This window comes from Peromyscus eremicus, chromosome 6 (assembly GCF_949786415.1).
Source record: "Peromyscus eremicus chromosome 6, PerEre_H2_v1, whole genome shotgun sequence".
Taxonomy (NCBI): domain Eukaryota; kingdom Metazoa; phylum Chordata; class Mammalia; order Rodentia; family Cricetidae; genus Peromyscus; species Peromyscus eremicus.
This window is the reverse complement of record NC_081421.1, coordinates 27,673,120-27,698,404: the sequence shown is the minus strand read 5'-3', so window position 1 is coordinate 27,698,404 and position 25,285 is coordinate 27,673,120. Positions and strand designations below refer to the sequence as shown.

Sequence of the window (25,285 nt, the reverse complement as noted above, 5' to 3'; positions counted from 1 at the left end):
CTTGCTGGGTCGGGAAGCGCCACAGGTGAGGCTGCGGGCCGCGGGGGTCCAGGTGACTCGGAGGGGCGGGGCCCGGGAATCTGCATTTAGAAGCCGGCCGGGTGGCGCCGACGCCCAGTCAGGTCTGAGAGCCGAGGCCTGGTCCCCGCCTCCCTCCAGGTGCCGGCCTGCATCGCCCGCCACCGCCCCGGGCGAGCACGGAGGCCGCAGACGCCCGACGGCCTCCCCCAGCCCGGGGCCCGCGGCGAAGCCTTACATAACGGGCCGCGAGCCGCCGCGCTCTCGCGAGACTTCCCCGCCTCCTCCCCCTCCTCGCTCCACGTCAGAAGGAACCGGGCGGAGCGGCCAACATGGCGGAACGCAGGCGACACAAGAAGCGGATCCAGGTAGCCCGGCGGGCCGGCAGGGCCGGGGGCTCGGGCGCGCTGGGAGGCGGAGGGAGGCGGGGGACACGTCCCGACGGGACGGGCGGCGGCGGGACGTCCTCGCGGGGTCGCGGCGCCGGGACGGGCCCGAGGCGGCGCGGTGCGGGCGGCCGCTCGGCCGAGGGGTCTGCGGAGCGGCGGGGGGAAGGACGGGAGGAGGCGCGGCGCTCGGAACCCCGCGGCCGGCCCCGCGTTTCTGCGGCGGCGGGCCCGGGCCTGCGCGGGGCCCCGGGGCCGCCCGGCCCTGCCGCGCTCTTGCTGGCGCTCCCGAAATGCAGGCCACGGGAACTGGGGTAGGAGGAGGGTGACCCGAGGCAGCGCGGCCGGGTCTTTGTGCCCCCCCCGGCCCGGCCCGGCCCGCGGGCTCCTCTTCCAGATGTTGAGTGGCATCTGCCCTCTTCCCTCTCGGTGGTTCTTTGAACCGAACAGTCTGCTTGACGCTGGCCGGCATCCTTCCCGGCGACGCGATGTAAACAAACCCTGCCCGGTCGGTGCTGCAGTGAGCTGGTGGCACCCAGCAGCCTTTCCCAGGCCAGCTTGTCAGTCTCATGCCCTACATACCATCCCTCCCTCATCCCATAGGAATGTCACCTGTGCATCCCGGCCCCGCAAGTCTCTCCCAGGGGCTCGTTCTTTAACATCGGTATATGTTAAACACCGATGTGAGTGAGGAGTGCCTCCTGAGCTCACCCAGAAACCCAAAGGCATAATAAGTTGATGACATGTACTAAATTGTTAATTTATCAATCACAAGTTGTTACACTCATTCTTGTCTTTCTGTTCCTCGCTTAGGATGAGCTTTCCTATATTTTTCTATTTTCGTTTTATGTCTATTTGTAAAGTTTTATTGATTTATTGGCCTACAGGTCTTTTGAACTATGTAAGTTAAAGTTAAAAACTTTCCTAAAATATTGTGGGAAAGATATCAGTGTTCAGTAAGTTTAGAATTTGGCAGGCATAACAAAAATAATTTTGAACAGGGTACAGCAGGGAATTAGAAGCCTGTCCAAGTTCACATATGTCTTTACACCAAAGTGTCAAGACAATAGAAGTTTCTAATTATGCTGTTCTGAGCTTTTGAAATTTAGTATTGTGTTTTAACATGGATAGCCATTTTATTAAAATTTGTATTGAGGCTGTCAAATTTGTACCTCCTGTACTCCTTGTATTTACTCCTGGCAGTACAAAATCTCTTTAATACACATTATTTTACAGTTTTATCTGCTCTTCAATATTGTCATAAAGGTGATAATGTACTTTTAAAATAGGTGCTCGTATTTCAGTTATGAACTTAGGTAGAAAAGTAGGTGGAGAGGCCTTATGGTAGTCTAAGGTAGTAGCCAAAAGCTGCGACTTAAGTCATCTACTGGTTGTACTCCAGCTCCACCAACTAGCAAGGACTTTGAAGTTTTATTTATTTTTTTTTTCTTCAACTTTTGCATTGGTAAGGATTGTTTATCTTTAAAAAAAGAAAACTTTTTGAGGTTGTAGAGTTGGTATGAAAACATTAAGTAAATTAATGACTTATTAAAAGTTATTAAAAATGCTTGGCATATAACCTCTTTCTTGCCCTCCTTTACCAGAATAAAGAAATTAGGTTAGGTTATATAGTTTTTGTTAAGCACTCCTTAACAAGCTTAAAAACAATTAACAGCCACCTATTCAGTAAATTAACCATTAGTCTGTAAGTTATATGAAGTATGGCTATTTACTTTCTGTTTATTTGAGACTTTAGTTATTAAAAGTCAGCTTGGTATTGATAAATTAAAATGTTTTCCCATCCTCTAGATTTATTTCTATATGACAGTATAGAATGTTTGTGAAAGATCTTACAGTACTACTATAGTGCAGCCCAACAAATTTTTAATGCTTATTTTTTGGTTATGTGTACATGTGTGTCTGTGTGGTTATGTGCGCATGGGTCTAGGTGCCAGTGGAGGCCAAAAAGGGATGTCAGCTTCCATGGAGTTAGAGTTACAGGCTTCTTGACAACGGGTATTAGCATCCAAACTGAGGTCTTCTGAGAAAGAAGTACATGCTTAACCACTGAGACATTTCTTCAGCCTCTTCCAACTATCTGAGGAGACAGTTCCTCGGTACTTTTATTCCTGTCAAGAATCAAAAACTCTGATCTTGGCATTACTTGAGATAAAAAGATAATGTAATGACCAAGTTCAGAGTTTGTTACAGGAAAAGCATTTATATACTAACTGTTGAGTTTCCTCATGTTACTTGTTTTTGTTTGGAAACTTTTTTTTTTTTTTTTTTTTTTTTTTTTTTTTTTTTTTGGTTTTTCGAGACAGGGTTTCTCTGTGTAGCTTTGCGCCTTTCCTGGAACTCACTTGGTAGCCCAGGCTGGCCTTGAACTCACAGAGATCCGCCTGGCTCTGCCTCCCGAGTGCTGGGATTAAAGGCGTGCGCCACCACCGCCCGGCTGGAAATGATTTTTAAGTACATTCTGTTGACCTTGAATGACAGTGGGTTTTTTGGGAGGGAAGGGATGTTTGATACAAACACTTCAGTTGAGAGTTATGTTTTGTTTTGCTTTTATAGCCAATTCATTTGCTTTTTCCAGGACAGAATAATTTTAAAATCTGGTGCCCCAGCAGAGCCCGAAGCAAGGGGGCTGTTACTATATTTCTTTCTGGGACTCAGATGGGGTCACTGAAACTTGAAGTGAGCGTACATGTTAGTTGACATTGTGTTGTAAAATTTTAATAACTGAGATTCTCTAACAAGTGATGTCAGCTCAAACTAAAGAAATACTTAAAAAGTCTTGTTTAAAAAAAGCAACTATGTATTTTTAGGAAATAGTAACTATAGATTCACAAGGCACTAGAAGCATGTTTTAGAATTCTGGTATCATAAAGTTTAAAAATTGAAAAGAATCTGATAGAACTTATTTGGAATCCTCTATCCTGAGTTCGGTCTCTGGAGCTAAGAGGGCTCAGGGGCAGAGGCACTTGCCTGATGGTTTCAAGTTTGATCCCACAATATGGCAAGAGAAAACTGGCCTCTAGAATTGTCCTGAATTCACATGCACATGCTCACAGACACACACAGTTTAAAAAAAAAAAAAAGGTTCAGTCCACAGTAGGCTTGGAGCTTACAGACCTCCCCCTCGTTTTCTTGACAAACTGGTGTCCAGTGAGGTTGTGGCTTGAACTAGGATTGCCTTTTAAGTTAGTCCATTAAATTTAGACTAGTCATCTAATTCCCAGTGCAATATTCTTTCCACTTTATCATTGACTAAAGAAATAAGTTCTGGCCGGGCGGTGGTGGCGCACGTCTTTAATCCCAGCACTCGGGAGGCAGAGCCAGGCGGATCTCTGTGAGTTCGAGGCCAGCCTGGGCTACCAAGTGAGTTCCAGGAAAGGTGCAAAGCTACACAGAGAAACCCTGTCTCGAAAAACTAAAAAAAAAAAAAAAGAAAGGAAAAAGTTCTGAAATACTTGAATCCCAAATTACTTTACATAGATGTATTTAATTTAGTGTATATCTGTGTATCTTTGTGGAGATATGTGCGCCTTATTGCACCTGAGGATAGAAAGAGGCATCAAATCTTCTAAAATTGGAGTTACAGGCAGTGGTGGGCCACCCAATATAGGTGCTGGGAAGAATGCTAATGTGTATTCTTAACCACTGAGCTCTCCAGCTCCCCAAATTCTGAATATAAAATTTTGTAACAAAGATTTAGTGTGACTTCCTGCTCAGAGACTCATTCCATATAGTATTCTGCTTGTATATAGAAACGAGTTCAGTTTGGAAATCTTCAGATGGCTTCTGTATCTTAGACTTGTATAACCTCCATAGGTTATTTTTGTTGTGCCCATCTGTCTCACTGGCAGTAAAATCTGACATATCATGGGTTTATATGCCTCATTTCAGGAAAGAGAAGAAAAATGTTTGCAGACTCCAGGTCTGACTTCTCAGGACCTTCTGAAGGAAAGAGAAAGAACCTAGAAATCCAGTCCTCAGTCTGAAAATTCATCCTCTCCCACCTGCCAACATACAGGGCTTAAAAGAGAATTTTGCAGTACATAGCAAACCTGTTGCCACAGGAAATATGATAGAAGCAAATTGGAGAGGGTCCTGCTGTTGTTAGCTTACAGAGCTGTCTTTATGCAAATAATTTATTTACGATTCCCTCTAGTTTTCAGAATATCTTCTATTAACCTGTTTGCATTTTCATAAACATCTCTACTACTTTTTTGTGCCTATGTTCAAATTTACAATGGACAAACTAAGACTTTTTCTTTTTTCACTCCACTGTTGACAGACCAGTAAGTTTATTTCTTTTCAGTTGTAAATTATTTGAAATTCTGTAAGAGTAAAGCCCCTGGCTTGCCCTGAATCTTTTTTTTCCTCCAAAAGGCTACAAATTGCAACTTATAGTATTTAAGTATTGATATATTCTAAAGTATATTAATTAAAATCTTTTATGAATGTTCTACCAGTTTTCCTAAGTAATTTTGGGCTGTGATTACCAGCAACCAGTAGATTGGTATCTGGATGCAGGAAAAGGCAATCTAGCCTAAACTTGTTGGTTCTTTGCATCCTCCTTCAGAGACAACTGTGAGAGTTAATGGGGTTAAAAAGTCTTTTATTTGAGAATTGGTGAGCTGTTTTTTGTATGTTTTACAAGCATTTATTAATACTCTCCAAAGACTTTCACTTCTTAACAGTTTAGTGCAAAAGTTGGGAAGATCTTCTCTTCACAGGAAAAGGAACAAATAGGGAGCTAGTTTATTGTAGTCTAAGTTTATAAACAAGGTAAGTATATTGTATGCCCTGTTTAGGCTGCGGCAGGGCAGTCACACAGGACTTCCCATGTATCCATCTTCCACTGTCCTTGCTAATGCCACTCTCTGGCAGCAGATGCTCCAAATGATAGATTTTCATCAAGAGCTGTCTGTAGTAACTAGTATCAGTCACTGGTACTTTAGGAGAGTACTAGTAGACAGCTGAATTCTCTGCCCACTTGAGAACGTTACTCACTTGTCACTTTTTCTGATTCTGTCTATTGTTGTTTACCAAGGAAAATACAGAGTTGGGGGAAAAGTTGATTAACTCAAAAGTGAAATTTAAAGAATTTTTGCAGTTACTTAACAGTGTCTGACTTCTTATAACAATCAACTTTTCTGAGTTTTTATATTTTGATATTTAACCAGATTTTACATGTGATGCCTTGATCAGCAGTCAGGAAATTAACACATTTATCTGTGCTAAGGGTTTAATTTCAGGATTGTATACCATGCCTAAAATGATGATTGTTCTCTAGAATCACCTTTCTTACACATTTCCTTTTTTAAAAAAAATATATTGAGCATATCCATCCCAAGTCCTTCACATCCCTTCCTACCTCCTTACCCACCCAACTTTGTGTTTCCTTTTTATTGATTAACATAGAAATCTGACGTTTTGTATCTACTGATTTCACTTGCCTTTACTATTAATCCTATGTACTCTACATTTGAAATGTTTCAAATATGAATATTTCCTTCTGATTTTTAGACCAATATCATGTCACATTTATTCGACTGTTAACAGTAGTCTCCCAACTACTTTTCCTGCTTTGCATGTTTTTTTCCTGTGCCTCTTGCCTACACTCATAAAAATAATATGTGTTATTTTCCTATTTCTGTTCTATTAAAAAACATAGGGGTCTTTCTGCTCCTTATGGAATAAAGTTAAAATTTCTCAGCTTGCCTTAAGGACTTTATTCTCTCTGTACAAATTTAACTTCCTAGTACATTATAACTGATTTCTATTAGAGTCAAGGCTTGGCTCATTTTCAGCTTCATTGTTTATGTTGTTCATTCAGTTTACTCAGAACTTGTCTTTCAAAATCAAGTTCTTGGTAAGATACCTTTTTTGTACACTGATAATTTCACTTCTACTTTGTGTACTTCTTTTTTTTTTTTTTTTTTTTTTTAAGATTTATTTATTTATTTTGTATACAGCATGTATGACCAGAAGAGGGCACCAGATCTCATTACAGATGGTTGTGAACCACCATGTGGGTGCTGGGAATTGAACTCAGGACCTCTGGAAGAACAGTCAGTGCTCTTAACCTCTGAGCCATCTCTCCAGCCCTACTTTGTGTACTTCTAAAATATTTTTATTTATTGTTCCTTTGGGAAAACAGAAATTGCTGTTTGGGGTATTTATGTAACAAAGTACAGTTATTCATCCTACTATACTCATATACATTGTAGCATCCAAAGATTATAGATAAACACTCAGGAAATGTGTATTTGATTGAATGGATGACTTAAATTTATTGAGACATCCTTATTTAATCGGGCTTCCTTCTTTTGATTTCAAATCAATTCATCCTGGTAACAAGTTACCAGTTAAATGGATAAACTTTTAAGTTGACAATGGATGCATTGAATGAGGAAAAAATATTTAGTATATGTTGTTGTTATTATAAAATAGAATTGATTGAACTTTTACTTTTTATTGCCACAAATAGTTATAGCTGGGGGTAGCTGAGTTTGTCATAGAAAATTTGGGAACAGATAGAGAAGAAAAGACACAGGAAAGGATACAGCAACTTTTACCAAACCGCTCTTTGTTACTGTACTGCCATTAATAGAAATACCCCTTTCTGCATTTCTGGTTTTGCCATAGTCTTACCAGGGAAGAGAAAGTCCCAGACAGTGTCTGTGTCCCCGGGAAAAGGAAGGGACTCAGTGCCAGTCATCAGCACTTCAGCTCTTCTGGTCGCTACCTTAATTAGAGAATTTTTACAAACTGTCATCCATTGATCGGGACACATGTCTTTGACTGTGGTTATAACATTTATTTATGGCACCTCTTTCTACTTACTGTGCCATTTAGGCAGTCATTATTGGCAGGAGTCATGATTGGCAGCATCTTATCTTTTAAAGTATTGTTTTGTGAGTATTAAAAGAAGCCATCCAAAATTGAAGAAAAACTATACAAAATAGTTAATATACTGGAAAAACAGTCTAATGATCTGTAGTTGAGGCCAACATGTAGGACAGCCTTTGACCCTGTCAGTTTGTATTTAGAAGACATTATTATTAAGAGTGACCATTTTTTCTTTTGTACGTTATCAGATCTGCCCCAAGGAAAGTCTGAAAGCAAGCCCTGTATAGCACTTGAAAAGATTTACAGAACAGATGTGTGAATTACTCCATAGAGCTTGAATTTATCCCGTACATAAGCACACTAAATTAGTGTTCCTATGTTGCAGGAAGTCGGTGAACCGTCAAAAGAAGAGAAGGCTGTAGCCAAGTATCTTCGATTCAACTGTCCAACAAAGTCCACCAATATGATGGGTCATCGGGTTGATTATTTTATTGGTAGGATTACATCTCTAAAATCTTACTACTGTACAAATCCTATGAAGTTACCTAAATTAAGATATGTAGAAGTTATAAAAGAGCTTCCATGTATGGTTATTAAAGCTGAGTGATGAGCATATGGCAGTTGATTATCCTCGTCTTTCCTTTTATAATTGAAAAGTAAAAAGATAAAGTGCTTTATAATTGTTTTTTCTGGAAATTTTAAAAGTAAGATTTATTTTCAGTATTCGTTATGAAATACTGCCTTTTGTTCAGATAGTATGATTACAGAGGAATTAACTAGGTCCACTGTTCATGTATTATCCATTCCACCTCATGATAAGCTGATATCATCTATAATATAGCCCATAGCTTATAAATGATGGTTGTATTTTTCTGTCTTATCAATTAAACCTGAATTTCTTTATACAGAAGGAGTTACTTTTATGTTATTAATGATTTTGATATTAAAATTTTTTTAAAAATAAACATGCTAATCCCTAAATCTAATGTGTTTATTTGCTAGTCACAGTAGTAGATTGTTCAGAGTGATTCTTTGGTGAGTTATCATAACTTGAGAATTTTCATTACCACGGAGGGAAGAAGGAAGTATTTTGGTTTATTTTTTATTGTGAGTATTCAATGATTTTGATGGTTATATACGAATATTTTTAGAAGACTTTTTGTTACGAACATTTCCCCATTAGTTTATCTTGCTTTGAGTAATGTTTATTTGCCAACATATTAATATATTTCGTGGGTTGGCCTTGTAAAGAACACTTATGGTAGTCATTAGACTTAATCTTCTGTTTTATTTCTGTTGTCAGAATGTTGACATTTATAGCATGATTTCAGTAGATGTATTTACATACACTGGACTTTAAATAACAAATTTCTTCTGTAGCTTCAAAAGCAGTGGATTGCCTCTTGGATTCAAAGTGGGCAAAGGCCAAGAAAGGAGAGGAGGCTTTGTTTACAACCCGGGAGTCCGTGGTCGACTACTGCAACAGGTAATGTCTGCTGTTAGTAGTGTCAGCTGTGCCCCTGGTGTGAAGCCATCTAACGCCTTGTTCCCAACCGCAGTGAGCGTTACATGGGACCTGGAGTTTATCCGTGGAAATACATCCTTCTTAGACTTGCTATCATTTTAATTGTGTGTAGTTTGTAGTTCTGTGTATTTGCCAGGGCTACTAAATGAAAGAATCAAGAGAAAAGCTTAGACCTGTTAACACTGAACAAGTTCTGTGTGAGAAATGGTCAGAGTAGTTTTTTTCTCCAGATCTTTTCCAGGGATGGCTGTTAGCTCTGTTATCCTTAGGTTTTTAGTGGCTTCTCCCTGGACTAAGCCAAACTTACTTGCTGTTTTCAGTGATTGCTAATACAGTATTCCTCTTAAAATCAAAACATCTGCACTGTCTTCAAAGTCTCTCCTTGAAGATTCCAAGATAAGTACGTACACCTTGGGAACATACACATTTTTCATTTAGTTAACTTTTCTCTGTAAAGAAACTTGGTAAAGAATTTATACCTAGAAAGCCAAACCAAATTACCTTCCTCTTTCTGTTTAATAAATAAGAGCATGCTTACTAATCTGTATTAGCTAAATTTTGCTCTATGGTACCAAAGTTTAACATCTGAGTATTTGAGATTTTAGATTATAATTTTGCTTGGGAGGTACATAGCATTTAATGATGGCTGTGCTTAATAACACTTTTTAAGTATCTGCCATCTCCCAGGTGTAGTGGACATGTAGAGGCAGGAAGATCAAGAATTTGAGGTTATTCTTGCCTACAAAGTGAGTTGAAGGCCAACCTGGACTGCTTGAGATCCTGTCTTTAAAAGAAAAGAAAACATTATTCATCTGAGAACCCTCTTTAAAAACTGTTAAAGTTAATAATTATCAAATACTACTTAAAATTCTTAGTTGCTGAATGACAGAGATGACCAGCGAGCATTTCAGAAACAAGTTTTATTTTGGGAGTAGTGCTGAACTAATAGTGATATAGTTTATATTTACTGTCTTTTACAGTAATTTGTCTGATGAGAATTTCAAAATATAAACTTCCCTCTCTGCTTCAAAGGGTGTGTGTATGTGTGTTATAAAAAGTTGAGAGATACTACAGCTGTAGGAACTGGGACACAGCCAAGTTAAAAGTCCGTCCAAGGTCAAACAGCAGTTTGGTCTGAAGCTCTAAATGGATCAGTCAGGTCCCTTCCTCTCCATCCTTTCACCATATCTCCTCCAACAAGTTAATGAATTTATTGGAGCAAAAGTTAATCACTTGCCAATATACTATTAAGGATATTAAATCTGTGAGCCTAAATCTCTCAGGAGAGCAGCCAGTATTAGTTTACATATTGTGGCCTTTTAGGAACCTTAATACTTTGTTATATGACAAGTTTTAAAAGATACTGAAGAGATGGCTTAGAGGTTAAGAGCCCTTGCTGCTCTTGCACAGGAACGCAGTTTATTTCCCAGCACCCATGTGGCAGATTATAACCCTCTGTTACTCCAGTTCCAGAGGATCTGGAACCCTTTTCTGACCTGTGAAGACACCAAGTGCATACATACAGTGCACTTACATAGTGCAAGACACTCAACATACCATAAAAATATATATCTTTAAAGAGAGAGAGAGAGAGAGAGAGAGAGAGAGATCTGGAACTTGGAGAATGTCCCAGAGACAAACTCACTTTGAATTATAAGTTATTCCTACTCATGTCCTGTTTGTGTTCTTTCTGCACTAAAATAAAGGACTGGACCTAAAATGATATCAGCCACTTCTGATATAACCATAAAGTCCTCATCAGGACTGTTCTCGTGGTTCCTGCCCAACTGTAGAGATAACCACAGTAAGACTTGTCCAGTTTCATTTCTAAAGCAACTAAGTGGAATCTGAGGGGAAATGCCGGAGTAGAAAAGTTGGTGCTAGTATTTTAGGCATATTATCTTTTTCTTAAGCTTTAGTTCTTTTTGTTTTATGTGTATAAGTATTTGCCTGCATATGTTTGTGTACCTGGTACCTGTGGAGGCTAGAAAAGAGTATCAGATTTCCCTGGAACTAGAATGGCAGATGGTTGTGAGCTGCCATGTGAATGCTGGCAACCAAACCCTAGTCCTCTGCAAGAGTAACAAGTACTCTTAACTGCTGAGTCCTGTCTCCAGTCCTTATGGTGTCTTTTAGTCTATACTTTGTACCCAGAGTACAGAGTTTTCTTTACCCTAATTTCAGTGAGACGTGGTATCACCAGCCCACAATCTAGCCTCTCAGAGTTCTCTTTACCCTTGTGTGTTTGCCACAGTCCTTCTCTAATCTGCCTTTTCTGGGGTGCTAGTTGGCCACTTTCCCTGCATGATTCTCTTTTCTCTCAGGTCCCCCAGCCCACATTAACCTTTGTATCTGTGGTTCTCTCATCTCGAACTCACAGAGATCTGCCTGCCTCTTCCTTCCAAGGGCTGGGATTAAAGGCATGAGCCACCCACTATCCCCCAGTGATTTCATTGTTTTTTTAATGGCTGGGTAATATTCCATTGTGTAAATGTACCACATTTTCTTTATCCATGCATTCGTTACTGAACATCTGGGTTTACAATTTCTGGCTGTAGAGCAACAATAAACATGATTGAGCAAGTGTCTCTGTAGTAGGATGAAGCCTCTTTTAGGTCTGTGTCCAAGAGTGGTATAGCTGGATCTGGAGGTAGATTGATTCCCATCTTCCTGAAGCACTGCCACGCTGATTTATTTCCATAGTGGCTGTGCAGGTTTGCACTCCTACCAGCAATGGAGGTTTCTTGGGTAGGATTATAATGTTAGAAAGAAAAATGAATAAATAAAAAACAATGAGATTGACTTACTATGGGATCAGCTAAACTTCTGACCTCATTAGATAATTGAATGAGGTCCATTTTTTAGTGGTTTAAGTCTAGGGAAGGAGCAAACATAATAAATAGTCCAGTAAGTTAGTAGATAAGTGCTGTGGACAAGATAGCAAGAAGTAAAAGGGATGAGGTAGGCTTTATGTATTTTAAACAAGTTAAGTTGTAATTCCGAGAAAACTTGAAAGGAGTGAGAGTGAAACAAAAACACATACTTTTTGGAGGAAGACTGTTCCACATGATGGGAGCAGCCTTTGGAACTACTGGCCTAGGAATACACTGTTGTGCCTCATAGATGGCACATTTTTAGATTGTTCTTGTGAGAATCCTTATCAGAGTGCAGAAATGTCATCTTAGTGTGTATAATCATCATCACTTAGTTGAAGATACTTACCACAGCAGTAGACTAAATGAAGAAGTACATGTCGAGAAATATCCCTCCATATAAGAGCTGAATAGTACCAAGCAGTCGTGAACACACTTTTCTCTGCTGACATGTCGTAAATAAACTGTTTTCCTCTGTATTATTTTTACTCTTGCAATAAAGACATAACATTAAATGAGAATGAGTCTTAATTACTGTCATTGTGTCTAGAGACTATGTGGGTAAGTCTCAAAGCAGTAACGTCCTTTATGTTAATTCAAGTGACAGAGTTTTGACAGCTTTTCATAGTCTGATTGGCTATTGGGCCTTTTTCCTTTGTGGAATTCCTTATACTTTTTTGTATGCTTATTATATTTCACTATATTTTTCCATAGGCTTACTAATTGTAATTTCTTTTATGAATTGCCAGTTCATATCTTCCTTTGCTAATTTTTTGGGGTCTTGATATTTTCGCTTTTTTAAAAGGTTTGTGTCTTTGTAATTGATGGGAATTGTAACACTAGAACTGTTACTTTTCCCCAAGGCTTTTAAAGAAACAGTTTTTTCATCGGGCTCTAAAAGTGATGAAAATGAAGTATGATAAAGACATAAAAAAAGAAAAAGATAAAGGAAAATCTGAAAGTGGGAAAGAAGAAGATAAAAAGAGCAAGAAAGAAAATATAAAAGAAGAAAAGACAAAAAAGGAAAAAGAGAAAAAAAAAGATGGTGAAAAGGAAGAGCCTAAAAAGGTAAGTTTCCCTGAAGTTAAACTAAAACATTTAAAATCATCGTGGGGACTGGAGAGAGGGTGCAGAGGCCCTTCTTCAGGGGACCCAGGGTCCATTTCCAGCACCCACATGGAGGCTCCTAACCTCTGTTAACTCCAGTTCCAGGGATGTCTTCTGGCCTTCTTGAGAGCTATGCCTGCACATGATGCAGACACATGCAGGAAAAACACCCAAACACATAAGTGAAAAGAGTGAAAATCATCTATACACGTGATCTTTAACTGGCCTGTGATCATAAAGCCTTTACAGCTATGGGAGATAACTGTCAGGACTGTTTGTAAACACTGAGCTTAAGGATTTTTATTAGTGTTGAAAAAAGTCAGGATTTTTCACCTCATGAATGTCACAGTTTTTGTTCCTGAAGTGTTTTATTCTACTCATCTGTCTATTCATAGGAAGAAACTCCAGGAACTCCAAAAAAGAAGGAAACTAAGAAAAAATTTAAACTTGAGCCACATGATGATCAAGTTTTTCTGGATGGAAACGAGGTGAGATTAGAATACTGGATTTGAGTATGATAGAATTCCAGTTTTTCATAGAAAATCTTAGAAATATATTTGATACCATCACTATGAAAAGAAATAATTTAGAAAAATCTAATAGTACATTTAAGTACATGAAAATAACTTTCAAAAAAATCTATACTTTTCTAATGTAGTTTTATATAGAATCAGATTTGACTGAGTATGAGTGATATGAACCCTGAAATTACAGTAGCTTTAGTACAGGATAGATGCTAATTTCTTCCTCATGAATATTCTCTAGGGGTGAGCAGTACAGTCAGGAAGCTTCATGGCAGGCCCAAGCTCCTTTCTTTTTTCCTGTGTTAGAATCTTCTTGCCAAGGTGCCTCATGGTCCATGATGATTGTTAACCTTTAAACTACATTCACAGAGAGAAAGGAATGAGAGGCACATGCCTTCCTTTTTAGCAAACTATCTCATGGACACATACTTGGATGCACTTTTTATATTAGGAGTTTAATTTGTCCAGTTAAAATGCAGAATTTCTATTATTATCAAAGAGAAGAAGCAGAATGGCTCATGGGGATCACCTACTGATCTCTGGCTCTTCAACAATGTCTCATCAGAAACAGCTATTGAGAAGACTGAAATTTTCAACATTGCTAATGCTTTGTTCAAGGAGATAGTTCCATTATACCTTTTGTAGTGAGATTTGTGTGGTGATGGCTGTACATGAAGACTGTTATGGTAGTCACTTAACTACTGCAAAAATAGTGACTATGTCCTAGCTGCTGAACTGTTGTGAATTTCAAGACATTCTTTCTTGATACTTAAACCAATTATCAGATATGCAAAAAGCGGTGGTTCCTGGGGCTCTCTGTTTGAAATTCTGCAGTGGGAAGAGCTCAGATATATTGAGTTAAGTGTTGAGCTTATCAGTATGTGCCAGATACTTCACAGGTGCTGGAAATGATATAGTAAAATACAGTGAAAGCCTCTGCAGGAAAGCTTTCAGAGTCCAGTAAAGACATAGGCACCTAAACATCTTTCTGTATACGTAGACACCTGACTTAAGCCTTCAGAACTGACTGGCAGATTGCCCATTGTATCAGGAAAGAATTATAGGTCTGTTAGGGAGGAAGCAGGCTGAACAAAAGCTGGATGCTTGTCATCTTGTAAAGGTTAGGTTGTGTACACACACTCCCACACTCAAGGAACTGGACTTAAAATTGGGAAATGTCTCTTTAAAATATGGGGTTTTCGGGTTTTATTTAGTGGTGACTAGCAATATCAATGTTTGTGACTAATTCTCCAGGGGAAAATGTAGAAGTAAAATAGAGGTTGAATTGAAATCCCAAGTGTTAGAAATACAAATAAATCAGAAAAAACAATAAAAGGTCTTGTTCAAAATTGAACTAGGAAATGGAAGAATACTGTAATTTACAGAAACTGAGAGCGAAAACTAAGAGTCTTTTAATGATGAGTATAGTTGTGACTGAAAGGAAAAGCTCGTAGCGTGTTAGGAAGTCGGGGTTGCCTTTGAGGAGCTTCAGTGTAGACATGACTTACTAATGGGACTGCAGTGTAGAATAAACATTACTAATATGACCAGAACTTTTAAGCACCGAGGTTTCTTGATTCTTCTAGGTTTATGTGTGGATCTATGACCCAGTTCACATTAAAACATTTGTCATGGGATTAATTCTTGGTAAGTAGGAGGATATAAGTAGCTTTTCAGTCTAAGCTAACGTTTAGAGGGCAAAATGTAGCACCCCAAAGAAAAATATTTCTAAACTTAATACAAAGTAAACACTGCTTAAGAGCGAACTGTCTAAAAGGATACTTTACATAAAATTAGAATATAAATAATAAACAAATTATTTGCAACAACTAAAAGACTTTTAAGAGGTTAACATGGTAGAACAACCTGGTTTTAAAAAAAAAGATAAATGTAGCTCACAGAGGAAGAAACACACTGACCAGTCATTGTGAATAAGACTTAATCATAACAGAGTGAAGTAGCAAAGATTAAGGTTACAGAAGTTAACAGTGAAAGTCCTGGGAGAGGGAGACACACACTCCAACAACTGATATCTTCTCTTTTTTACCTTTACACAGGCAGTTTGCAGTACCTTTCAAATTGTAGATATAATACATTGACCCTGTAAGTCTTACGGGAATTTATCCTATATTTACCCATTTTGTGCACACAGTTGAGCACAGTGTATGCACTTCCTTGTTTACTATTTTAATACACATACTTCGTACTACATTTAAAGTAAACAGTCCAGCACATATCGTTCAAGTTTTAAATGCCTGTGTCTTTTGACTACCAACGGCATGAAAAGAAGTCACTGTTAGCTTTTCCAGTGTGATTGGGTTTTGTTTGTGGTTGCAGTGCCTGGGATCAAACCCAGGGTCTTAAACATGCTAGGCAGGCACTTGACCACTGAGCTACATCCCAGCCTAGATAACTCCTTCTGTTATGTAGTACAGTCCCCCGCAGTATACATGTACAGGTGTATTTGCAGGGTATTGTCTCTTTTCATGTAAAACTGAAAGCAGTTCAGATTCCTCAGTAGAAGAATGAAATAATGGCAGTGTAATAGAATCGTTTAAAGAATGAAAGAGAAAACTGCCGAAGAGTGGGAATTACATAAGTTCATTTATTTAGAAAAGATTATTTGTAACTAATTGTTTTATTGCCCTTAAGCAGTCTCTGGGGGTAGAATAAGTTTAGTAGTGTTTACTGATGAACAGTGGGACAAAAAATGAGTGATTTCATCTTCACTATAGCCTTTCACTCATTTTTCATATGGGTATTAAACTTGTGCATGTATTTTTTAAAGTTTGGGGCAAGATTGGGTGGGAAAGAATAAACAAATTAGCAAAAGCAGATACTAATTAAAATATGATTGGTTAGTAGGATGTTATAGGATCCCATTTAGAGGAACTTAAGTAAGAATTGAAACTGAATTAACACCAAAAGGGTAGTGCTGTAGATTGCTTACAATGTGGTAGTCACTCCATCGTTAACTCCTTCTAATCTTTCATTCCAATAAGAACAGGTAGTTATCAAACACAAGGTAAATTAGCTTTGGAAGGCGTACCTGGTTTACACATGATAGAGCAGGAATTGAATCTTGTTCTTAATAGGAAAGACCTAATAACCAGGCTGCTCATTTCTTAACAGTTTTCCCTGAGGCCCTACTATAATTGAAAAGAAACTAGAGGTGCTTATATATAGTTTCCCTAACCACACTGCCCATTTTTTCTTAAGAGTCTGTGAATCTGATTCCCCTGGGGAGGGCTGGGGAGGAGTCTTCAGAATTTTGAGAGTGGGGTATTATTTTGTTGTTGTTGTTGTTGATTTTGGTTTTTCTAGACAGGGTTTCTCTGTGTAACAGCCCTGGCTGTCCTGGAACTTGTTTTATAGACCAGGCTGGCCTCGAACTCACAGAAATCCCCCTTCCTCTGCCTCCCGAGTGCTAGGATTAAAGGTTTGCACCTCCACCATCTAGCTGGTTTTTTTTTTTTTAAAGCTTCCTTACTCCTAATATTTTAAAAAAAAAGCTTCAAAATGACAATAGTTGGTGATTTAATGAATAGTTTTAATTTATACAGTAATTTTTATAATTAATGTAATCTGGACTTTTAAAACATACTAACCTATTTTAAGAACTATATAAAGTGAAATTGCTGATAATTCATCATTTTTATGCAAATGGTACTTTTTTGCTTCAGAGATTTAACAGTTTCCCCCTAAGAAAAGAATATTCACTGTTAATTGTAATCAAGCCATTAAAGTATTGGTTGTAAAAGTTTGAACTTTCTTGTCACTTCCTTTCTTACTCCAGTTATTGCAGTGATAGCAGCCACCCTCTTCCCTCTCTGGCCAGCAGAGATGAGAGTAGGTGTTTATTACCTCAGTGTGGGCGCAGGCTGTTTTGTAGCCAGCATTCTTCTCCTTGCTGTTGGTAAGTGGTTGATAACACTGATCTTGGTATAAGGTAGGTATTAGTATTAAGCCCTTAGACCTTAACCCGGAGCTCCAGTGAAGCTGAATAGCAAAATTAATACAGAGAAGTCAAGAAGTGTGGGACCCTCCTTTCTAGGTCAAATCTCAGAGCTCAAACCTGATGGCATTGGCTCTGATCTGAGATTTGCCTATATCTTTTCAAAACTTAATCTTGTATTAATACTGCATTTGATTAATGAACATAATTCTGTACAGTATAAAATACAGTTTATTTATATATATGTGTGTGTGTTTGTGCGTGTGCGCGCGCGCGCGCTCTCGCGCGCGTGCATTGACAAATGATTAAATCAAGTTAAAATACCCATTGCCTTGTTTAGCTATCATTTTTTATGGTGAGACATTTGAAATTTACTCTCTTAGTAATTTTGAAATATGTATTACTGTATTTTAATCTGCATTTAGTTTTATGTTTTAAAACTAGCTATAATGAAGGTTTGTTTTTGCAGTGGTGAATCATTATTAGATATTTGAGTTAAGGTAAATGTAACTTGTATTAAATATTTAAGTTCAATTCATGTATTCAGTTAAGTGGTTCTAAACAATTTGTTTGCCACTTTAGGGACAATTACAACTTTTCACTTGGGTACCAAAATTAATTCTTGAAATTAAGAAACTAAATGACTGAAAACCAAATAGGAAAACAAAGTGAATGGTTCCCCCCCCCCCTCTGGATCCCAGGCCAAAGTGAATGTTTTTTAGCATTCAGAATTATTGAGATCTTTCATGCCTTTTTTTAAAGACAAGAGCTCACTATGTGAGACCAGGCTGGCCTCTGACTCACAGAGATCCACCTGCCTCTGCCTTTCCAAGTGCTAGAATTAAAAGCATGTGTCACCACTCCCAGCCAAGAATAGTACTGCTTTATAGAAAAATAAATCACCCACAGTGTTGATCTAGTTTCTGTTGTTGAAAGACACACCTTGGTCAACATTGCCTAAACTAGATGCATACTCTCTGATAATTTTTATTTTGTAAAGCATCATTACTATAGCGCTAAACAGTTACTCTATTCACACCTTTTCCCTGGTCGCCAGGGTATCCTGAGTTGGGGCTACCACCCCCATGAACCCAGGAGTTCATCTGCTAATTTTTAGTCTACCATAGTGACAGGACTCCGCCCCCCACATTTTTCTGTGATCCCTGACTAAATGAGCCCTTTTCTACCTAACGTTCACTTTTTTCATTCCTCTAGCTTAGTCACCTTGAGAAAAATCCTTTGCTGCTTCTGCAGACAGCACAGCACAATTGTAGGCCAAGAAATAATAACCAGTCCTATTAAACAGGTAACTAGTGTCAGTGTGATGCTGTATCAAGGAGAAAAGCCGTAAACATTGAACTACATTTAGATTCGATAAAATTGATGTCACCTGGCTGTCAAACCAGTGAAATTTACAAAACTTCCTTGAAGTTTTTCAGCAAAGGGTATGAATTAGTCTAGTTGCTGTATTTTAATTCAAGATCTCGTGTCTTGAGACCAAGCTAGCATCAAAATTGCTGTGTAGCAGAGGATGACCTTGAATTTTTGACTCCCTGTGTCTGTGTCCCATGTGCTAGCATTACAGGCATACATCACCATGCCTGGTTTTGTGTGGTGCTGGGAATGAAATCCAGGGCCTCTTCCTGCTTGTAGGCAGGCACTCCACCGACTGAGCTAATTCCACCCTCCACAGTTTTCTTTAAGTAGTTTTGATCTATGGCCCACTTATGAATCCTGTGGTATAGAATTGTTCACAAATCTTTTTGGTGTTTTTCAATGCATGGTTAATATCACCAATTAAAATAAGACTGTGGCATTTTTCTAAAATGTGGAGCTTTTACTACAAGAATGGTAAGATGGTACATATTGTAATTTTTCTATGGTTCATTCTTTTATCTATTGCCATATAAAACTGGAATGTTATAATTCTGCTATGCCCAGTTTACTTGTCATAAGAAGTTCAATTTTATTTACAACCTTTCTATAATTTTTTTTCTTGGATTTGATAAAATATTTCACGTGTCTTACAAATTTGTGAATAAACTAAAACATCATAATTGTATTTGAAGGAAAAAAACGTGTTGCTTCTAAAAGTTGCTCATCTCTTTTTATCAGTGGAATTTACTTGTAAATTACAAATTCAAATATGCTTACCTTCTTTGTGTTATAAATAATTCTGATCAGTATTATTTGATATATTTTTATTCTCACAAAAATAAAAATACTACATTACAAGAAAGATTATTTATAAATACTGCTTTATAAATTAAGGCATATCTAAAAACCATTGTCCTTTGATTTATCTATCCAAAGTACAATAATTTAAAAAGCATGGATTAGCTATTTTGTAAGCTTTTTTTGAAATAGTTATATGTAATTTTAAAGAAAACAGAACAAAACAAACTGGTTACCCTAGAACATTTGTATAATCATTGTGACCTTTTAAAAAAGAAAAAAAGCCAGGTGTGGTGGCACATGCCTTTAGTCCCAGCACTCAAGGCAGAGGCAGGCAGATCTCTGAGTTTGAAGCCAGCTTGGTCTACAGAGCAAGTTCCAAGATAGCCAGGGCCACACAGGGAAACACTGTCTTGGGGGGGGAGGGGGGAAGAAAAATCACAAATCTGTACATAATTGGTAAATAATAGAAAAGCATCTGAAATAGTGAGGTTTCTGATAATATACTAAGCCAAGTGTGGTTACAAAACCCTGTGACCCCAGCTACTTGGAAGGCTTAGGCAGGAGGACAGTCACAGGCTCTGGACAGTGTAGCCTGTCTCAGAATTTGAAAGGGTTGAGGATAGTTTTATGTTGCCTACCTGACAGGCTATCCTGGATTCAAGCCCAAGTCCCAACGAAAACACCAAGAAAAGAGTTACTCATAGACTGTCTGTTTGAGTAGTCTTGCTGTGTGAGCATTGCATTTTCCTGGGGTTTCTTTGGTTATTTCTTGTAGTTTTTAGATAAAATCCTGATGTGTAAGCCCAAACCTTTCCTCCAAATGCTGAGATTGCAGGCATGCACCACTATACCTAGCTTATATTTTAGATACATAAAATTTTTCTTAATATTGAGGCAGTTGGTACTTAAACAAAATTTACCTAATTAATAAAACAAGAATTCGACAATAGAAATTTTCTAATGCCTGAATTCTTTTTCCAAAGCTGAGCTATCTTTTAGACAAGTTAGCACATGCTTTAGCTCCATAGCATATGTAAGGGTCCACTGAATTGTTTACATTTATTTTAAAATCAGAAATAATATTTATTTCTGTATATACACTTGTTCAGCATTGTATTTGCTTTTATAACATGTTGGATGTAGTTTTAGTATTTTTTTAATCAAGACAAGCATGTAAGGACCAAGAAGTAAGGCTACATTGCATTTTCCTTTTTCACAGGTAGATTTCTTAATATCATTCATAACTCTTACATTTTCTTCTTTCTTTACACCATGATCCCATGGATGCTTCAATTTCCATCTGACTACTATGTTTACTGAAGTACATCACAAAATGCATAAATCCTAAGTGTGTCCATGAAACAGCACTCAGATTTGAAAAAAAAAAAAAAAGTAATTTTTTTAAGAGTGTCATTATGACATTTGTGCCCTCAGTTGAGAGCAGAATACTCTGGTCTTGCAATATTGTCATCTGCTAAGCTGGTCTGATTTTAAATATTCATCTTTATGGTGCATAAATGTGCAAATAAAGCTAACTATTGTGTCAGTTCCTTATTCACAAACTCTCCCAGTGGTTGATTCAGTGCTTAATTTATTCAGGAGAAACTTTTCTCCCCACAGCTCGCTGTATTCTGTTCCTCATCATTTGGCTGATAACTGGAGGAAGACACCACTTTTGGTTCTTGCCAAACCTGACTGCTGATGTGGGCTTCATTGACTCCTTCAGGCCTCTGTACACACACGAATACAAAGGACCAAAAGCAGACTCAAAGAAAGACGAGAGATCAGAAACCAAAAGGCAGCAGAAGTCCGACAGTGAGGAAAAGTCAGACAGTGAGAAGAAGGAGGATGACGAGGGGAAAGTAGCAGCAGGAAATCATGGAACAGAAGGCTCAGGTGGAGAGCGCCACTCAGACACAGACAGTGACAGGAGAGAAGATGACCGCTCCCAACACAGTAGTGGGAACGGGAATGATTTTGAAATGATCACGAAAGAGGAACTGGAACAGCAGACAGATGGAGATTGTGATGAAGAGGATGATGACAAGGATGGAGAAATGCCTAAATCTGCACATGAGAAGTCATAATCTGACTCATTGGGGACTGGAATGCAGCAGGTTGGGTGTTCTGTGTTGGGTGATCATCATAATGTACACATGACATTTGTAGCATTCTTTAAATCCATTTTCTGAAATGTATTTGACATTCAGTTAGAGTCAGCCTTTTGTTTTGTAGGACATTGGTACTATTGGCACAGTCGAAGCCATTAATAACTTTATCCATCAGATTATTTTTCAGTGAGTAGGCCTCATTTTGATAGTCATCAAAGAAACATTGTCTACAGTGACGTTTAGATTAAGGACATTTTTGATAGTTGTATGGCTTTTTACTGTTAGACTAATGGAAATCACTAAAGAAACTGCAGCATTTCAAATTATGCATAAGTATATAGCCATTTTGCAGTTTCTTTATGATGAAATGCTTAAACTCATTGTTCTTGGTAGTTATGCTTTTGTTTTTCTTCATGAAATTATACCAGAAAATTCCTTTTTAAGATTTTGAGTTAGCAGGGATCAAGAGCATTTTGTGGAAACAAACCAGCTAGTAACAGTACAGCAACACTTTTAATTTAGCTACAAATTCTCCTTTTCCAACTTAGGAAGTTCAAACTGAATTGTACATTCAATCCAGAGAAAGGTGGTCATCTCCAACAAAAAGTGAAGAGCAGTGATTGGAAGGTGAGGGCTCTTCCTTCCTCCCATCTCCTTGTCATAACATAAAATGTATTCTGTACATAATTTACAAATAAACATTTTATTTTAATTGTTACTTCTTATTTAGACATTTCTCAACACTTAAATTTGTAAAACGAAAACCATGTAAGGGTATGTTTTTAGAGTTTCCGTAACCCACAGAACATCTGATCTTTCTACAGCAGCTTCAGTTGTGTGCCAACATTCCATGTATTTTAATATGAGTAAAAATTATTCTTATTTTCAGTAAGAACAGACTTAAAGTAGCTGTTTGTATGCCTTAATGTTCATTTTGATTTTCAATCTTTACATCTAGAAATGGGGACTATGTTATCAGACCAGGAGGCACTGCTGTGAGAGACAGTTTGCTGTTCTCAAATACCAATTAAAAATAAAGGATCTAAAAGAAAACAGAGAAAACCATTGGACTCTAATTGCTTCAAACTAGTTCTGCCATTTTATTTTTTTACACAGTTTAGTTACAAACCTTTTTTTAAAAAATCTTGTTTACTTACAAGTATTCATTCCTTGGAGCTACAGTCTTACACACTGATAGTGAGCAGTAAATGACTTCCCTTCAGTCACAGTGGTTTTGTTATATTAGTAAGTGGTGGAATATGTAAGGTCTTCATCTTTAGGCTGTTCCCCTCTGAGTGTTTGACTAAAAGATGACTTTTAATTGTGAGAAAGTACATTCTGTGTGTATTGAAATCTTATGAAATATGGCTTGATTGTTTCTTTAGTCTTCTTGTGTGTGGATGGAATTGGGGCTGTAGTCTTTTAAGGGTTTTCTCAAAGCACTGTGCGTTGATTGTAGTGCCTGGGTAGTTTTCATCCACGTTTGCAGAGCCCTGCTACTTCATTTGCACAGTAAGGAAAAGGATAATTACAGCTTATGAACTTACTAGTTACAGTACATTAGTACCTATTTGGGGCTGTGAAAATGGAACCAGAATGTTTTATAACAGTAAAACTGCTTTGTTAACCTTTACTATTATGGTACCCAGGCACTCAATATTTATGTGCAAGTTCTTTATATGTCCTGTGTCTAGTCTAAAAAGTGAGGAATGCTAGCTATAAAGTCCACCCATTGATATGTGTGGATTTCTACAGATTACTAGTAACATTTTTATAAGTATTTGATGACCTTTGGGGGGAATATTCTTACTATAGTTAAATACGAACTAGAAATTTCAGCTTAATTTCTATTGTATGCTTCAAGGTTGAACACTTTAAACAAATACAAAAATCAAAATGCTTCCTCTGTCCTAGTCTTCAGAAGTCTTTGTTGGCTAACTAAAATATCCTTGTGTCCAAGCATGGAGAATTGTTTACAATAGCCAATGGAGTGGGGATTCTTAAAAAATGATTTCATATGCTGCTGTTAAGTAGAAGCACAAAGCTTTTGAGTAATGTGGGATTTATTGTGGAGTGTGTGTATATTGGCCTAAGCAGGATTGAACTAATGAGGGCCTGAGTTCAGATGGAAGAATAGTGCATATGTGAATGTTCTCAAAATTAACATATTATTATATAGGGTGCTTTTCCTTTTCCCTCCTACTGAATTCTTTAATTTTTAAATTATAAGGCCTTCTAGAGAATGTTAATTGATAATCTCAATGAATACTACTCAGAAAGTAATAAATTTCAATATATTACATTGAAATATGCAATAGTGGTGGATTTTGGTGTTTTCTCCCTTTTTCTGGTTTTTTATTGTAAGAACCAATTAGCTTCTGGCTAGGAAAATCATGTCATTTGTAAGTTTGCTTTTTTAAAACTTTTAAGAATTGAAAAACATTATGTACAGTTTTTCATTATGATTACATTTTCTGAAGTCTAGAACACAGGATTAGCAAATCCTGAACCACCATGTCTAAGGGAAATATGGGGCTTGGCTTCTACAAGCCTCTGTTAATAGCATTTAATCAACCAACAGTAAACCTGTTTTAGCTGTCTGTTTAAAAGACATGTTAACATATGTTATTGACTTCTTAACATTGAAGTCATGACCAATAGAATATTAGCTTCTGCCCAAACAACTCGCATCATTGTGTTTTCGCCCTTAGGGAACATGAGATGGCATTTTAACACTACCTTTGGTGACCATTTTAAACAAAAGCACCAACAAAAAGCACAAAAGTGAAAAACAGATATTAAACAGCAAAACACAGTGTAAGATGTAGAAGGAGTCAGCTCTGTTCAGCAGCCTCTGCCCCCTGGAATAGAATATATTGGTGAATCATGCTCCAGTATTGAGTAGTGTTTTAAATGTTTACTCTGCCTGGAAATAGTTTCGAATTATATCATTAGTAAATTGCCTTTTCTCTATTATAGCAGTATTTCAGGTCTATTCATTGCTTCAGTAATACTGAGCTCATTCATTCATATGTCAGAATCTACTAGGCACACTGGTGAATGAAAGTCCAGTTCTGCCACCATGGAGCTCCAAGCAGTGTGATGAGTGCCATGCAAGGGTTTGCTAGATATGCTGGGTAACTCTTAACCTGCCCAGCTCCTGGTTCTGCTCACTGAGGGAATCTGAATGGAAATGAGCAGTGGGCTCCTGGCTTGGGGGGCTGGGGGCAGAAGTGTCACAGCCAGAAATCAGGGAGGCTGTCTTAGCTGACAAAGGTCACCACTTCCTAAATCCACTTCCCTGCTCCTGTGCTGACACTCTTTGGTCAGGATGATGTCTGTTCTGATGCTCGCTCATGCGGTTTCTAAAGCTAAGTACTTCCTCTGTGGGCCCTGTAAGATGAATTGCTAAATGGTCTTATTAATAATAATAATAAAAAAAAAACCCGCAACCAGATATTGGGGTGAATTCTGAAAGATCGGAGAAGCAGAACAAGCCACAGCCAACCTCACCTCGATAACTCCTCATTCGATTCTGTTTCCACTAATCCTCAGACTGAAAGCCTTTGAGTCCTCATTCAATGGATCTCAGCTGAACTGCTGCTCAAAAGCCTCTAGTTCCTGGTCCTCATGCCTTATATACCTTTCTGCTTCCTGCCATCACTACCTGGGATTAAAAGCATGTGTCCTTCCCAAGCAAAGAGTGAGCTCTCAAGTGCTGGGGTTAAAGGTGTGTGCCACCATGCC

The 25,285-nt window shown here is 38.1% G+C and overlaps 1 protein-coding gene across 1 annotated transcript; it reads left to right on the top strand.

Moving 5' to 3' along the window:
* The first annotated feature begins 253 nt into the window (after nucleotides 1-253).
* On the top strand, nucleotides 254-22,591 carry Sec62 (SEC62 homolog, preprotein translocation factor). The gene is made up of 8 exons (XM_059265313.1): nucleotides 254-386; nucleotides 7,651-7,759; nucleotides 8,646-8,751; nucleotides 12,527-12,731; nucleotides 13,166-13,258; nucleotides 14,881-14,941; nucleotides 17,091-17,210; nucleotides 21,048-22,591. The coding sequence occupies exons 1-8, from the start codon at nucleotides 351-353 to the stop codon at nucleotides 21,512-21,514; spliced, it is 1,197 nt and encodes a 398-aa protein (XP_059121296.1). The 5' UTR covers nucleotides 254-350; the 3' UTR covers nucleotides 21,515-22,591.
* Nucleotides 22,592-25,285: the final 2,694 nt, after the last annotated feature.

Coding starts and splice junctions, on each gene's coding strand:
- Sec62 (XM_059265313.1), top strand. CDS start 351: ATGGCGGAACGCAGGCGACACAAGAAGCGGATCCAG. Junction 7,760..8,645: donor TCGGGTTGATTATTTTATTG/GTAGGATTACAT, acceptor TTTCTTCTGTAG/CTTCAAAAGCAGTGGATTGC. Junction 14,942..17,090: donor TGTCATGGGATTAATTCTTG/GTAAGTAGGAGG, acceptor TTCTTACTCCAG/TTATTGCAGTGATAGCAGCC.